General features: G+C 40.8%; 1 protein-coding gene across 1 annotated transcript in view; it reads right to left on the bottom strand.

The window, feature by feature from the left end:
- VEGFC (vascular endothelial growth factor C) overlaps positions 1-6949 on the bottom strand; it is a 67121-nt gene extending 60172 nt beyond the window's left edge. Inside the window, 4 exon segments of the mRNA XM_072335759.1 lie at positions 6306-6549; positions 6551-6662; positions 6665-6866; positions 6869-6949. Of these exon segments, the coding sequence (XP_072191860.1) occupies positions 6306-6549; positions 6551-6662; positions 6665-6866; positions 6869-6949 (639 nt within the window).
- Positions 6950-16644: the final 9695 nt, after the last annotated feature.

The following is a 16644-nucleotide window of genomic DNA, read 5'->3' as shown; positions in this document are numbered from 1 at the left end:
GTGCTTTCCGTCTTCCTTTTTAATGAGCTTTATTACTCTTGGTTACTTTGCTTATTGGAGCATCTTACCAAAGCATTTACTCACGCCATTGGCAATTGCAGTCTAAATACTTCTTGGGAGTTACAGCCTTATTAGACAAACTAAGAAATTTCAGAATAAAAGGACAAATGACTCAGAAACCAGAGAGACTGACATCACCATTATTACAATACATGACTAGAACAGCAAATGACTTACAGTTCAGCTATTTCCTAACTGAAGTCTGAAAAGCAACAAAAGGGGGGGAAAAATACTATAACGCATTACTATGAGGGCTGATCTGAAAGTAATGCCCTTCTATTGACACCAGCTCACGATGTCAGAGTTGGATGCTGCTGTTGGTATGGCAGTAGAGGATGAGCCTTCCCACCAATAGCCCATTACACGTTATTGCCATGAGGCAGATGGCAGCAAAGGGGCAGTCTGACAGAACGTCATCTGACATGGAAGCCCATAAGAAGCAAAACTGTGGAACTATATTCTTCCACACAGAATAAAAAATGGCACCCACTGACATTCAATGAAACTTGCTGAATGTTTATGGAGGCCAAACAGTGCATGTGAGTACAGAGAGGCAGTGGGTAGTGCGTTTCAGCAGTGGTGACAGCAATGTGAAAGACAAACCACATTCCGGATGGCCATGCACAGCTGTCATGCTACAAAATGAAGAGCATCTTGATCAGCTGGTCCACACAAATCAGAGGATTATGATCAGGGAACTGTGTAAGGAGCTGAATATCAGCCTTAATGCATTGGAAACAATGGTGGCAATGTTGAGATACTGCAAAATTTGCACCAGGTGGGTCCCATGAATACTCACACAGGAACAAAAAGAACAGTGTATGCAAGTTAATCAGGATCTGTTGAACCAATACAGGCCTGAAGGTGACAGTTTCCTGGATCGCATCATTAACAGTGACAAAATCCAGTGTTAACACCACAACCTGGAGTCAAAACAACAGTCTATGAAGTAGGAACACACGAATTTCCCATCACAGAAAAAGTACAAGACAGCCTTCAGCGGATAAAGCGATGTGTACTGTCTTATGAGATAGGAAAAAGGTGATACTTCTGTATTCCCAGGAACCCAGACAACCCACCATCTCTGACTGCTGCATCGTGTTGCTGAGTAAGCTGAAAGCTGGGAACTTCCAGAGTCAGGCCTGAGAAGATGACAGCCTTTCTCTTGCAATTGTAAAACAGTGGGTCGCCTCGACTGATGCACATTTTTGCAAGAGTGGCATGCAGGCTCTAGTTCGCCTCTTCTGAAAATGGTTAATGGTGGTGACCATGTTACAAAAGAGCATTTTGATATGAAAGTTTGCTCTATCAAATAGTGCTCTATCTGTTGTAGCTTGCATGGGAATGACCTACATATTATGGCACCAGAAAAACTGTTGATGACAAACATAAACCCCTTCATATTAGGAAAACAAGCTGACAAATTCTTACATAATAAGAATTCAACAAACAACAGCCTAGGATCTCCCTAAGCTATCAATGTTTTAAATAAAAAGCCTGCTGCAATTTACACATGTGCACAAAAGACAGTTATTGCTGCATATATGCACGAAGGGGAATTTGGTACTGCATATCATTCAGATGAAAAAATCAAGGTGGAAACCCTTCCTCCCCCGCCCCATCAGCAGCAAATAACAGGTACTGAATGCTTTTAACAATGAAATCAATTACAACTATCCTAGTAATCAAAGAAAATTCAAGACCTTAAATTCTTATGCAACTTAGAAAGAGCCTGCATCTTTCAAATAACAACCTTACTTGGCATTTCTTGTAATTCATCCTACAAACAGCTGCAGCACATTTTTTATATTAAACAAGGATATTAAAGTTGATAGGATACCAGTCTGACTTCATATGGGTTTCTTTTGTTCTGAGCATTTTGTTTTAATGAATCACTAACCACATTCCAAAAAGCAGCAGCTGAGCATGAGGTTCTAGACAGACTTCCTACTCTGGATGCAGACTATCAATAGGAGATGATTGTTACCTCCACTCTAGCTACAACAGCAAAACCAGCTAGTCTGGGTTTATTTTTTTCTAAAATAAGTGAGCATACACACCCTGAAATAACATGTAAAAGCTTAACATACATTGAACCTAAATGAGCTTAAGAATAATATTTTTGAAGGGATGTTTCTCTAATCCTCCAAATACTACAGTTAGTTAAAATAATACCTAAAGCTTTTTAGAGCCTCCAAAAATGCACTTATTTGTCTGCATCAATCCTGTGAAAACCCTCACAGACACATAACCATGCTTACTCAAGACACCAAGGAATGTACATACTTATACCAAGAACTAGAAAAAGTGCCATGAGCTCTTAGAGCTTAGCACTGCACTCTTCTCACAGAAAAGGATAGGCAAAAGCTGAACAATTTCACTTGCAGAAGCTTTTCTCAGTCTTCACGGTAAGTTCTATTACATTACTTAATTTCACCTAGGTGATACAAACCATGTCTCTAAAAATACAGCATCTTTGCATGAACATCTGAAAAGAGAGTGGCCATGTTTCTAAAAAGGAAAGTTGCAAGAGACAAAATATTAACAGTGGGGAAAAAAAAGATAACATTCTCCCTGCCTCCTCATTTTAGCTCTGCTTGATCACTAAGCATGAGGTTTATGAAAAGTAATAGTGCTTCAGCAGGGCATAAAGCTTGCCTTCCTCTCTTAGCAGCACATAGAGCATCAAGGCACATGCTCCATAAACTCAGAGGTGGCCTTGGTACTGTGGGTTTGAGATTACACCACCAGGATGGAAAGAAAGGAAGAAATCTCAGAAACTATCACGTTGCTTTTCCTCCCGCTCCCACACCAACAGCATTTGAATTCCATTAGCCACCAACTAGAAGCATTTCATGATTTGATCAGGTTTACAGTACAAAGATGTCAGCATCCAAGGTAGATGGAGCTCACCAAGATAAACAGACCACATAAGCACACCTATTTTCATTGACGAAAAGCAAATCACAAAACCTGTTCTGGATTGCCATCTGAATAGAGAGGCCCCATCATAACTTTCAGGGATGAACCTTAGAACTCTCAAATATCATGAAATTTCCATTTGCTATTCCCATTGTAATGCAAAACTAAGAATTCTTCAGTATTTGCAAACTCATGTGGAACAGCTGATCAACACTGCCTTTGTCTGCTCACCTAATCCCAAAGGTTTGACTGCACAGAAAAAGAAGGTGTGACTGCAACAAGCCCTGCTAGCTATGTCACTATCTTCTTTCCCGCTATTGTTACCGCATTACAGTTACCACTATTGTTACCATAATAACCTATTCCTGCTATTGTTACCATAATCCCATTAATTCAGTCTAGGTACATGTCACTGTCAAGCTTCCATTTCAATAACCTGGGAATTTCAGTTCATACCCAGAATGCCCATGTAGCCCCTTCAGCTCTCTTTGAAGCTTACAACAAACAATAAGATATTATTATTAAGAATATATTGACTTCCTGGGTAGATAGTGAGTACCCATTGCACGTTCCCAGTTCCTAAAGCTTGCATGAGCATAAGGCACTGAGAACATGTCCATGTGCCAGGCAGTGGTGCCAGCTGTGCAGGCTTCTGTGTGCTGGGAGAAATCCCTCATGGTGCAGGAAATCCAAGAGAAATTATTTATGGTCATGATGTGCTCCCATCCTGCTGCTCAGACAGATTATCTGAGAAGTATTAATCTGGGCCCTGTCATCTCATCAAATAACAAACTTTACCCTTTGGCTAAGAGATGAAAAAGAAGGCGGGGGGGAAAGGGTGGAGGTAGTGCTGTACACACTTATCAGTGCCCAGATGCAGCACAGCATGCCCCTGCAAGAGCTATAAATAATAAGTTCTTCACATCTATCTGTAACACTTCCAGGCTGCACATCTCCAGGACAACATTAACATATAACATTTACACACCTGCATAAAAACACAATACTCAATTTTCCGCCTAGATGTTTCTGCCTCTTATGTTGGAGTACCCTCAGCATCATCTAAACTCTAGAAAAACATTCCTACAGCTGAACTTCTTAAAATAGGAGTAAAGAAGAATAAAGACGTTGTGCCAAGAGTTGACCCAAGATGCTGTATGACCCGCATTTAGGTACTAATTAACATGCAATTACAGGAATGGGTTGATGGTTGGATTGAATGACCTTGCTGGTCTTTCCAACCTTAATGATTCTGTGATTCTATTCAGCACTATAGATGGAAAAGTAAAAATAGGAACCACAGCAGCTTCAAACACAAGTGATCATGCATTTTTCATTCAAGTTCAGAAAGTTCAAGCTACTGACTTCTTACTGACAACATAATCACATTTTCCTTGAAACAATTACTTACAGTTTACTTATTTAATCCTATCTAATCACTTCAGACAGACGTCCTATGTTCCCTCATTGCAGAAACAAATATGCATAATACTCACTCACTCAAACAGTCCCAGCAAAGGCAACAAACCCACAGCTGAAGACTTCCAACATGACAAAGCCTTCTGGGATGCAGTGTCTCTAATTCTCCACTGCTCTCCATTAGTCAGGCTCAAAAACATCTTCCTGCTAACACAGTGGTTCAACACATGCTGTCACACTCCCTGCCCTGTCTCCTGACCTTTCCTTCTTCAGCTTGCTCACAGCTCCCTTCTTTACAGTGAACACTTGCACTTCTACACAGTTCCCTACAGCAGCAGCTCCAAAAGGCTCTGGACTTCCTTCAAGAAACACAATGACCATCTACAGCGCATACATAGATTGGAACACAGCATCACTCAGGAGAATTTCTCCACAATCAGCTGCTCTGCCTCTGCCCCGTAGATACACACCTTGGCCAGTTTTCATGCTTCCCACCTTTTTAGCACAAGCTCTTCTGGGGATTGGCAACTCAAACACAGGCTTCACTCACTAAATAACTGGCTTCTTATAGTCACGGACTGTAGAGAGTTGAAGTATTTTTACCTTTTTGTAAGTTTTGCCTTTCTTATAAAAAGTTTGAGTGATAAGAGTGAGCCGCTGGCTTGATTTTGTATTCCTATTTTTAAACACTTCACTTTGAAGAGTGCTGGATAAACATTGAAGCAATATGATTACTGATAGCACGCTAGCATTTAGAACATTACAATGTAAGCAGTCGACTCTAATTAAAACATTAGGAGAGAGACTCAGTAACCTTTTCCAATGCACAACAGTACTTAAGATGCACAAATTCTGAGAACAATGTATGGTCTGCGGCAGTCTAGATATCAGAAACACACGTACAGCTAACACACTATCAGAACTTCCCACATAGCTTCTGCACAATCTCCCTTATTTCTGTTCGGTAAAACAAATAGCACTGGTACAGTCAACTTATTTCTCCAACCAGACCAAAAATAGTACTGCTAACCTAGAAAAAAGCAATCAGAATATCAGCTTAGCTTTTAATCCACACACTCCACCTCCCAAGCGAATAATGAATGAGCTGGGTCATGATCGCCCTCAGAAAGCACGTCGAAAATCTCCAAAACAATGAGCCGAGGGTAAGGGCTGCTATGGAGCTCAGACATCAAAGGTGCACCTAACAATGTCACATGCTTATGCTCTACATGCTGGGCATCTTTTTTACGCGACATATATAACAGGAACAGCAAACCCACAGCTCTTGCTGAAAGGTACTCCAGTGCTAAGCCACAAAACTTTCTACCCAAATAGAAGTTAGCACAGACTTGTGGGCATCTGTGGCTGCTAAATGAGGGTTTGAGCAAAACCTTAACCATGTGCTTGGACAGAAATTTCAGCCCAAGGTGTCACGTTACACCTTTTGTAACTGTCACGCAGCAGTATGTCATCTAAAGTGGCAGTAACTCCCAGAGACTTTTCAACAAACGGCAAGGCTGGACTTCTGTTGTCATCGTCTCCCCCATTCCCCCCGCTACTTCACTCCCCGGCCCTTTCTCCGGCTCCTCGCACCTCACCGCACCCCCCAGGCCCATCTCTGCCTTACGTGGGGAGCGCCGGGCACGGCTCGGGGAAGGCACGGCTGCACCCCCGGCAGTGGGGCAGCAACGGAGCTGCCGGTCAGGTGTTCCGCGTTTCTCGAGAAATCCGAGGATTCTCTTTTATTTTCCAGCAACCCCGTAACACGAGATTTTTTTTATTTTTTCCATTTTATTTCTTTTTCCCCTTCAGTAAATCCCCACTCTTAAGGTCTCCTCTCCCAACAGTACTTCCCCAATAGAATTTCCAAGGCGGAGCGGAGCCGCACGCCCGGAGCAGCTTACCTTGGGCTCCCCGGCACCGGGCTCCTCCTCGTAGTAGCCGTGCCCGGACTCGTAGGCGGCGGCGACGGGCGGCTGCCGGGGTCCCAGGAGCACGGCGCCAGCAGCGAGGCAGCAGCCCAGGGAGAGCATCTCCAGCAAGTGCATTGTGCGGAGATGGCAGAGCGGAGCGGGGCCGCGGGGCAGCCGCAGGAATGCGGGCACAATTCCGAGGCTCCTTCTTTTCCTTTTCTCCCACCCACCCCCCCTTTCTTTCGCCGTCCTCACCCCCCTCCCTCCCCTCGCAATATCCAAGGCAGTAAAATCCGCGGGATGGAGAAGATGCGACGGCGGCAGCAGCTCCCAGACGCCTGCAGGGGAGCTCCCAGCCTCTTTGCAAATTCTCACCGAAGTTATCCGGAGTTTGCCAGGTAAAAAACCCACCAGGAAACCGGACATCCGAGGCTGCGCTCGCTCGGGAGCGGTGGAAAGCGCAGAGAGAAGGAGGAGGAGGGAGAGGAAGGAGGGAAGCAGGACCCAGCGGCCGCTCGCAGCCGGCGCCCTCCCGCGGGGCCCGGCCCGGCCCGGCGGCTGCGCGGCGCGGAGCGCTCGGCCGGGGGCTGCGCGGCGCCTGGGGCTGCGCGGCGGCGGGCACGGGGGCCGCGCATGGCGAAAGCGCCCTCTGCCTGCGGCTCCGAGAGGCGGGAGGGGCCGCCCTTCCTCCTCCTCCTCCTCCTCCTCCTCCTCCTCCTGCTCGTGCTGCTGCCGCCTGCCGCCGGCGGTTCGGAGCAGGACACCGGTGGTCAAGCAGAGCCCGGCTCGTTCAGGCCCAAGCGAAAAAGCGGGACCGGGACCTCAAGGGGAAATCAAAGATCTCGAAGGGCTGCAGTCAATCAGCTGGGAAATCTGCTGTGAAACGGCCAGATGAAGTTAGTTAAAATGCCCATATGAAATCGTGCGAGATTTCTTTAACCCTAATCAGCTCCTTGTCGAGCAGTGGTGGCCCCTCTGAGACAGTGAAACATTTTGTCACATTAAAACATAGTACCCCCAAAAGCACCCTCCTTCTAATCACTGACAGCTTGGAGCTGGCCCCGAGCAGACGTTCCACCCCGTTCAGAGCCCAAAATAAACAGCACAGATGCTGTGCTCCGCTGAGACCGTGATTGAAAGTAATGTTTACAAGAAGAAAAATAAAAAGTTAAACCACAACAAATCGCACATTGCTAATTAAGTAACACAGAACAGCCCGCTCAAATCTCAGCTATGCAAACGGAAGCATTCCTTGTACTATAGCAGTGATGTGACAGCATTAGTGAAACATGTAAACGTTAGAAAAGCTTTTGAAATCATTCTGCATCGCCTTTAAACATTGTTTAGTACCATGGCTATATGGGAACGCGCTGTGTGGGCAGAGCCCTGGCTGCTCGGGCTGGCTGCTGGCAGCCTGCTCACATTACACTGCTCCTGCTCCTCCGAGTCCCATTCTGTGATCGCTCAGGAGCAGCGCCCCAGGGGTTACACAACCAGAGGTGTGTAGGCGCCTTCTGTGCCGTCTGTGCTACTCCTTATCACTTTCAAGATGGCACTTCATCTTCCTGCTGCACACAGCTATTATTCTGACTCTAGGAAGAAGTAATCATTTCATTTGCAACGGGAATGTTTAAAGCTGCTTTCATAGTTACTCCAAAGTTATTGAAGCACTAACAGTTGTTTAAACATCTTCACAACACTGTGAAGCAACGAAGAGAAGACCAGGCTAGAAGTTAAGCAGAACAGCTATGATGTTGTAAAATAGCATAAATACATTTTGAAGCCTTTTGTTTTTCAATGGAACCTTGCAGCGCTGCGGATCAAAGCACAGGATTAAAGCCAAATTGCATAGTGCAGGATGCTAAGCCCCTCTACACAGAAATGTAGCATCACTGGCTTGAGTTCTAGCATTATAGACTGATGTAGAAAATGACAAAAACATGCAGTTTTATTTCAGCGACAGTCTGTCATGCAAGGAGCATCTCTTGGATGCTAAATCCCAAAACAAAACTGTACGTGCTGTACTATCACAGCATCAGCTGGCTTCACTGTCTATTTTCCACTTCAGTAACACTCTCTCCCTTTTTCCCTTGATTCACAGAAATCCTTAATAGCATCAAATACATCTACATGAGAGAGCATTTCCACCAGTTACACTGCAAATCAAGTTTAAAGCGTAATGATCAGACACTCATAGTCAGCCATCACAGTGCCTCAAGTCACAGCCTAACCATAAGGGTTTTAAAATAAGAAATAAGAAGCATCATAGATTTCAACCTCCTTCAGTTTACAAGTGACTGTTCCACTGCTTTTAAAGATTTCCATCAATTCAGACTGTATTTCTTTAAGTCCCATTAAAAACAGGAAACTTTAAAGGCTTTCTGATTTCGAATTCCCCTCCTTTCCCTTCCCCCTCCCCCCCCATCATCACCTTGTGATTAATATCCTTTCTCTTGTCTTCAAATTAAGCAGAAGCTACTGTACTATGGAGATAACAAATTCTAAGCAGCACTTCATGCTCTTGGCAGAGAATTCACCCTATAAACACAAATGACTACAGAGATATCCATAATGGTGTAAAAGTACAATTCTAGGCCTTGCCTGGCTATGTTTTAAATAGTAGCAATAATAGCTACTATTGGAAAAGAAATGAAGTTTTTGATATCAGATGTAAAATTTCTTCAGATGAATTCTCCAGGTCTTGTTTTAAAATTGCATTAAAGTATACACAGACTTCATTCTGAAGGTGAAGCTAATATAAAGTGCATCTGTGAAGCACATTCTTCTACAGCACCTGATAAATTCAGTGGATACACATCAGTACCTGCTTTCTTTTTATCTCCACTCCGTAGCAATGTAAGAAGTCAGAGAGGAACCACTAGAAGAAATGTGAGCTGAGCACTGGGAACAGGAAAGCATCAACAGCCGCAATAAAAATCAGTAGCATGCTGTTGTAATTTGGTTTATTTGTGTACTGTGGAGTTTGCTTATTTAAGATGTCTCAGGACTGAAAAATAAGCTGTTAAACGTTTTCCTTTCAGGATGCCATTTAAATATTTGTCTTTGATTCAAATCAATCTCTTGCACTCTCCTCTTAAACAGACAGAGTCCGAGAGTTAAAATGGCAGATAGCACGGTTTGCTTTTGTTTCGGTGCACAGATCTTTACTGGTGAATGTTGGTGGAAACTATTTTTAAAGTAAATATCAGAGACAGAATATTTTTTTTCCCAAATGCAGCATCTCAGAAGACTCAGGAATTGCAGTTCTATAGTCATTCCAGGAAATTAAGTACTGCTGTACACTTGGCCCTAAACTCCCTTATAGCATCGACTCTCCCTTTCTTACTCCAACACTTAAAAGCACTGAAGAAAAAAATGTTTATTGATCAATATCCTAAATATCAAAGTCCATTGTAAAAATACTGCTAATAAGCCTGATATATATAGAGAGAGAAAAATTTCAGGTTCAGTATCAAACTACCAGAACAGCTGACCACTAATGAACTTTTTGCCAATTGAACCTTTAAATCCCATATACTTTTCTTATCCATTTTGTATAACTAGCCTATGGAAGAGAGCACTTGGCTATTGAGAAAGTACAATGCAGTGGATTCTATGCTGTAGTCCACTTCTCTACTCAAAACCTCTTGTTTGTATAAAACATATAAGATTGACCAGAAACACTTAAAAGTTCTGCAGTTTCAACAGTCATCATCAAAATGGCTTTCCTCATTCCTTACTAGCAGATAGGAAGACAGCTTGTTTTTGTGCAAGCATTCAGTTGGTATTTCCTTATACAAACCTAGAAAAGGATTTAAAAGAAGAGGGGCCTGAAGATCACCAAAAGAAACTGGGGTCTTTTCCTTGACTTTGATCAGGCATTCTTACCATACAACATAAACCATAGGAAACAGTTCTTTACAAAACTTCTAGCTAGGAACTCTTCCATGTAGATTTAACCTAAAAAATACTGACAAGATGAATAGCTTTAAATCAATGAGAGATGTCACATCTGCAAAGCCATCTTCTGTGGCAGTTGGCCAAGTGTTTTTGTGTTTCTGGATTTTATTATTTCCAGAACTTTTTTATTATTATTATTTGGGAATTTCTCTCTTCCTTTTGACATACATGTTCATCCCTCTTGAAAATTAACTGACAAAGCAGAAATCCTTCATCTTCAGTCCTTTGACACTGGTTGATATCCAGGATTACAGGATTATTGGGATTTCTTTGTCCTCAGGGATCCACTTTCTAAACATTTAAAATCAATATGATTGGCATTTTACATTGGAATTCCTTTATGCTACCAAATAACTGCAATAGCATAAAACCCTGGAAAATTCTATTATAGGAAGAGGCTGATGTGATGCAAAGAAAACGGGCAGCTCAAGGCAGTATCTTAAAGGAAGTGCTTGAATTCCCTAAATCAAATTACGCATCTTTAAAGTTGGACTAAATTTAGAATAGAGAGAGCTTTCACACATTTTAATGTAAGACAGCTGAATGAAATGTTTCTCTTTACTATATTTTATCTCCTCTTGTGCGAGTCCTTATACACATGAACAGGCATGCAGAGAACGTTAGCTTCCTGTAAACTAGTTAATCTCTCCACATAGTGGTGATGTTCCAAATTATAATCTCTGGCTGTAGCAGTAAAATGACTGGATGTAACCTCTTCACTGATAGCTTTGCATAAACTACTTTGTGTATAATTGAAATAACATCACTATATAAACAAATTTAGAGTCAGCGACACATATCAACACAACTGCTACACATCTACAAACCTAATGGAGATCAGGATTAAAAAAATGGTAGAAAGTGTGTACTAATGTGTACTAAGTAAATGAATAAATAAAATAAAATGGTAGAAGTAGAGGAGTAAATTGTTGCAGCCCTAATTCAATGGATGCAGATGTTGGAAGAATATGAGGGAAGTGGGCAGCAGAAACAGAGAGTCTTGTATGCTCTCCCTAAAAATTTCCAATTGCAACTGCAGGAGACAAAACCAGATAGATGGTGCAGACAGATAGTTTGTCTGAGCCAACAGGACATGGCATTTCTTATATTTTGAGGGAAACTGAATCAGTTCCTCATTGACTGAGGTACAAACCACAAAGTGAATTTGTTCTTGTCTTTCAGTCTCACATTCAGACCATGTACACTTAGTCATAACTCCTTCTCTGGAGATATTCAAGACCCGCCTGGATGCCTACCTGTGCAACCTGGTGTAGGGAACCTGCTTTGGCAGGGGGGCTGGGCTCAATGATATCTGGAGATCCCTTCTAACCCCTATGATTCTGTGATAACAAAAACACTTATTTTTACACATCAGTATTGCAGCAGAATTTAGTCCAACAGAGAGAGTTGGAAACAAGTACAAAAGAAATCCCATCTATAAAATACTTCTTATCACCTACAGTAAAATGAATAAGGAGCGCTACTATCATTACAATTGAAACTAGATTTTTTTCATTCTGTCTTAAGAAAAAATACACACAGGCATCATTTTTTTGATGAGGAAGTTACTATTACTCATAGTTGGAACTGGCACCATACGTAAATCAGTTTCTATGGAGGTTTTGTTCTCTGCTGAACAATTGCTTAATAAAAAACATAATATGTTTCTTTCAATAAGCTGTGCTTTCTGCTGAAGAAAGAGTGTTATTGTTGCTAGCAAACCTAAGGATATATTCTGGGCACAAAATCAGAAGGATGAAGAGCTGCCATCTGTGAGAATCCAAAATTCAATTGCTAACCATTTAATTTTCCAAAATCCACTAATCTAAATGAAGAAATAAGTACACCAAGCATGCAATGACAAGAAATTATAAACCAAAGGTGTACTGAGGTGTATAGACTGCATCAGAGGCCACAAGCAATTCCTTCTGTCACTGTCTAGCCAAGAAATTTCTTCCATGTGACACAGGGAAAGCTGTGCTAAATTCCCCCCTTATCTTTAATGAATTTGGATATTGAGATCAGTTCTTAACAGTTTTTTCCTTTCAGCATGACCTGCTCATATCTTTCCCTTAGCCAGTCTCCTGTTGATATTGAGTACTTCAGGCTAGATTAGGCAGCTGATGCATGCAGCACGGACCCAGCTCACCCTGAGAAAAGCAGCCTCCAGTACAGCATATCCCTCATCCTTCTGCTTGCTTAACTCTTTGTAACTTGAATTTAAGCAGCTATTACTGATCTAAAAAGCAGGTAGCATGCTGGGCCTAATCTATTTCAAAAATTCCTATCCCATCACAATCCTACAGTTACACTCCACAGGGAGACTTCAACTAATCTATCCCAGGGTAAAACTCTTGAGTGCAAGGGGTAGAGCAACAGACCACTTGCAGTAGCAGTGTCCAGCTGTGGAAATCAACCTAATCTTCTTTACGTATGAATATAAGCTTAGAACTATTCAAAAATAAAACCAGCCCTGGCTTTTTAGTAAGATACCATGCAGCGATGGCATCTTCCCAGGGCAGACAGGCAACTCAGAAGAGATAAAAAGAAAAAGGTACATTTACTAACAAAACAAAAATCTAAGATGTCCAGATATTTTGCATACAAAGGCAGGTTCAAAGACACTAACTACTATGTTACCTAATGTATTTATTTTAATTTTGAGTGGTCAAAAAGGCCAGCTTTGTCATCATTTGTTTTGGAAGCCAGAATTTGCTTTTCCTGCCCAGTAACACCACCAGCAGGTTAGTCATCGGTGTATTCTCACCCATCTGCATAACTTTGAGAGTCACTAATAGTTACATCACCTAAGCAGGACAGAGAAAAGTGTTGTTCACACATCCACATATTTCAGCTTCCCTTTGGACAGTACTGCTGCAGCAGGAGATGCTGCTGGTGGGTTCTGGGCTGCCTCAGCTATAGGGGTATGAATAAAGTGAAGCTATTGGGGAGCTCCAGCCCTCCCTACATGCTGCTGCTGGCTACTATGGGGGCAGCTGATAGAAGATTCAGGCTACATTATAATTTTAAACATGTTTTTATGCTGACGAGTGATTGCACAGTGGGCCATACCACATACATCTTGCTCTTGGGTTACCCCTAGAAAATCTCTCACATCTTGTAATTAAAGTGAATGTGTTCTGTCAGATCTTTGGCACCCTATTATTTCAGATGGTAACATTATATAGAAGCCAAAATAGTTCAAACGCGCTCTTGTTTCCACAGTTCTGAAATGAGTGTTGTCCACCTGATAGTCTAATGCCTATAGCTCACAGTTTTTACACTAAAATCTTCAAAACAAGACAGTGGGTATTAGGAGTAATTCTTAACTGTAATTATACCCTTGTGAATTGTAATAGTCTTCTTTCAAATCACATCTAATTTTTAAAACTGATTGTTCCTTTTCTTGCTTTAATCCAAGTATTGCTTATAAGAAAAAAGACAAAATTCAAATGGAAACAAAACTCAAATGGGAAAGAGATGTATTCATACAAGTGATATTAACAGCAAAACTATTCATATTCTTGGAAGGGCTTGAAAAAATTATTTGATCTTTAAAAACACAGAGGGAAAGCATACCTTCCCCCAACCCCAGTCAGAACAACACATTACAGTTCAACAGCTTAGGGTGGTTTACTTTAGGTGGTAGTTGTTGGGTTGGTTTTTTTCAGCATATTTACCATGTGAAATATTGCTCAGTTTAACCGTGTAGTTGATGCCTCATTAACTAATAATTCTGAGTGACAACGGGAAAGAAAAGTTTTCTCAAGTTCATTCTATTCTCAGACTAGTTCAATAAAAGTTATGATGTAGCTCACTGAGTTCTCAAAAGCTTACTGTAAGTATACAGTATTGAAGTTTATAATTAAGACTCATTTCAATCAGCTTCATGTTTGCACAGCAGTGGGAGTAACACTACTCATTCTTTCAGGTTGGCCTGAACACTTGACCTTATAAGCAAACTCTTTCCTCAGCCTCCCCCTCACCCACAATGAAAAGCTAAATGATTTGGTTTTGACAAAACAAACGTCAAATAGACATTTCACATTAAACTGCTTTCCTTCAATAAAAAATAGTTAAAAAGTAGCAATTGCAGACTATTTTTAACATATCTGCAAAGTAAAAAAAAAGTTTGGCTTGCTTGAACTTTTCTTCAGTTCTATAGTTGAACTGTACAGTACAAAGAAATACCAAAACTCATGCAAATGCCAGAATGCCTTCAGGGCACCATGGCCTTATTCCATATTCCTCTTACACCATGCCAGCATTCACAAACTCACGTGGGTCCAAAGAATATAAAATCCAAAAGGAGAATTACAATTGTTTTCAGCAGTAGTCACATGTGGGCATATATTCAACAAAACTAACCATACCAGGAAAAATAAAGCACAGGGAGCAGGATCCTACCTCATTGCTGTGATCTCAGAATTAAGAGTCTAGTATACAGACAAATGTTTGGTGTCCTACAGCACCTCATGAAGAACCATAAGCCCTTGCCAAAGGGGAAAGGAGAACACTTTCTCCATTTCTTTGACACTAGTCTCAGGACGTGCAATAGAATACATTAGTTAGTGATAGCAGGTGTTTGCATGTAATTTAGAATACATACCTAACTCTGAGATACCTAACATTTAAGAAAAGTCTCACACTGAGAATCTGTATCCTGTCCTTGAGAGCCCCCATGATGTAAGGAGATGTCCAAGAAAGGAAGGAAGAAAGCTGTGCAAGAATGTAAGTCATATGGATTTAATTATGAAATTAGTCTATAAATAGGTAATTCAACTACCAAGATGCAGAAAAATTGTATGTTGACCAAATATGAATGCTTCTCAACTGAATTCATGCTTTCATTTTAGATTTATTTCTTGTTTCTCCTTATTTTCTTTTAGCCAAGCCCATACCACATAAGAATGAAAGGCCTGATAGATCTCATTTTCAGAAAGATTTGAAGGAAAGTTCTTACTACAAACAGTACATTTACTTGTAAATGAAATAAATTCAACATTTTTCCATGCTGTTTCTTGTGCAGTAAATGCAAACTACACATCTGAATTAATAGCAGAACAGAAAGAGAGCTAACTGAGATACAACTTTCATGTGAGAGATTTAGTCATCCAAGACTTCACTATACTTTATAGCCTATGTTTTGGCAATTTTGTTACAAAATTATGAACAGATAATAATCCTGTTGAAGATATTTTGGTCTCGTGAATTTAGTTGGTCTGACACAATAAATTCTACTTTACATTATACCATGTATGTGGTCGCAATCATTACACAATTAAGTAATAAAAAGTACATAACCTGCATTTTACATCCACTACAGAGGCTTATTTATGCTTAATATTTATTAGAGGAAGGAATTATTGTTAGTTTTCTTTTTTTTTTTTTTTTTTGCTATATATAAGAGATAATTATTCTAGGACGTCATGGACTATAACGACATCATGGTATTCATTATGAATTCTTCAAAGAAGCAAGAAGTTGCATGAAGTAACATATCCATAATCACAGAGATACGAGTCCACCTAATCTTTCTGTATGACTGGCTAGAGAGCTATTGCAGTGTCACATACTATTAGTGAGGCCCTTAACTTCTCAGTGCACGCAGCAGTTCTTGCATGGAAAATGACTCCAGAGAGCTAGGAGACAACAAAAGGGCAGCAGGGCCTGTGGCCTCCGCTCTCCAATTCGGTAAAATGGAGAAAATGTGATTTCACCAGGAGCTGTCAACTCTGAAACATCTCAGTTCAATGTGATTTCACTGTAGATCAAATGGAAAAGGCTAATCTTGTTTTCTAGACACTTAAATCTCATTTTCCCAGGCAGATTTACCCCTGGCTTGTCCAAATACATCTTAAACAGAATATCTTATTCTAAAGTGTTTTTTGTTGTGGTTTTTTTGTTTTGATTGTTTTTTTCAGGGATCTCGTGCCCCTTATATTAAAAGAAAAACAAAACAACTGAATACCTCAGTATCCCAGTTATCATTTTCAAACATTAGAGAGATGTCCACAAAGCATGTATGGAAATTGAGAAGCACATCACTAATACACTTACAGTATACTTATATTTTATGAAATTAATTGCTTGCATATCAGAATTTTTAAGCTTGTTATTTTCACAGATTTATCATCATCCTGCAACACCAATAAATAACATGAGCCTTTACTATATCTGTTAGGGACTACAAGTTTTCCAGCTTATGTCTAACACTGGCATAAATAGGTTCATTGCTTTTTGGAAAGTATTTTGAACATGAAAGATATTCAGCTGCTCAGTCATTCATATGCTACCAGAACACATAACATCAAATAAATTAAATATGTACACCTATGTTTCAGTACCTGACAGTTATTAAAACATTCAA

Source organism: Excalfactoria chinensis, chromosome 4 (assembly GCF_039878825.1).
Source record: "Excalfactoria chinensis isolate bCotChi1 chromosome 4, bCotChi1.hap2, whole genome shotgun sequence".
Taxonomy (NCBI): Eukaryota; Metazoa; Chordata; class Aves; order Galliformes; family Phasianidae; genus Excalfactoria; species Excalfactoria chinensis.
The sequence above is the reverse complement of the archived record's forward strand: the minus strand, read 5'-3'. Positions and strand labels throughout refer to the sequence as shown.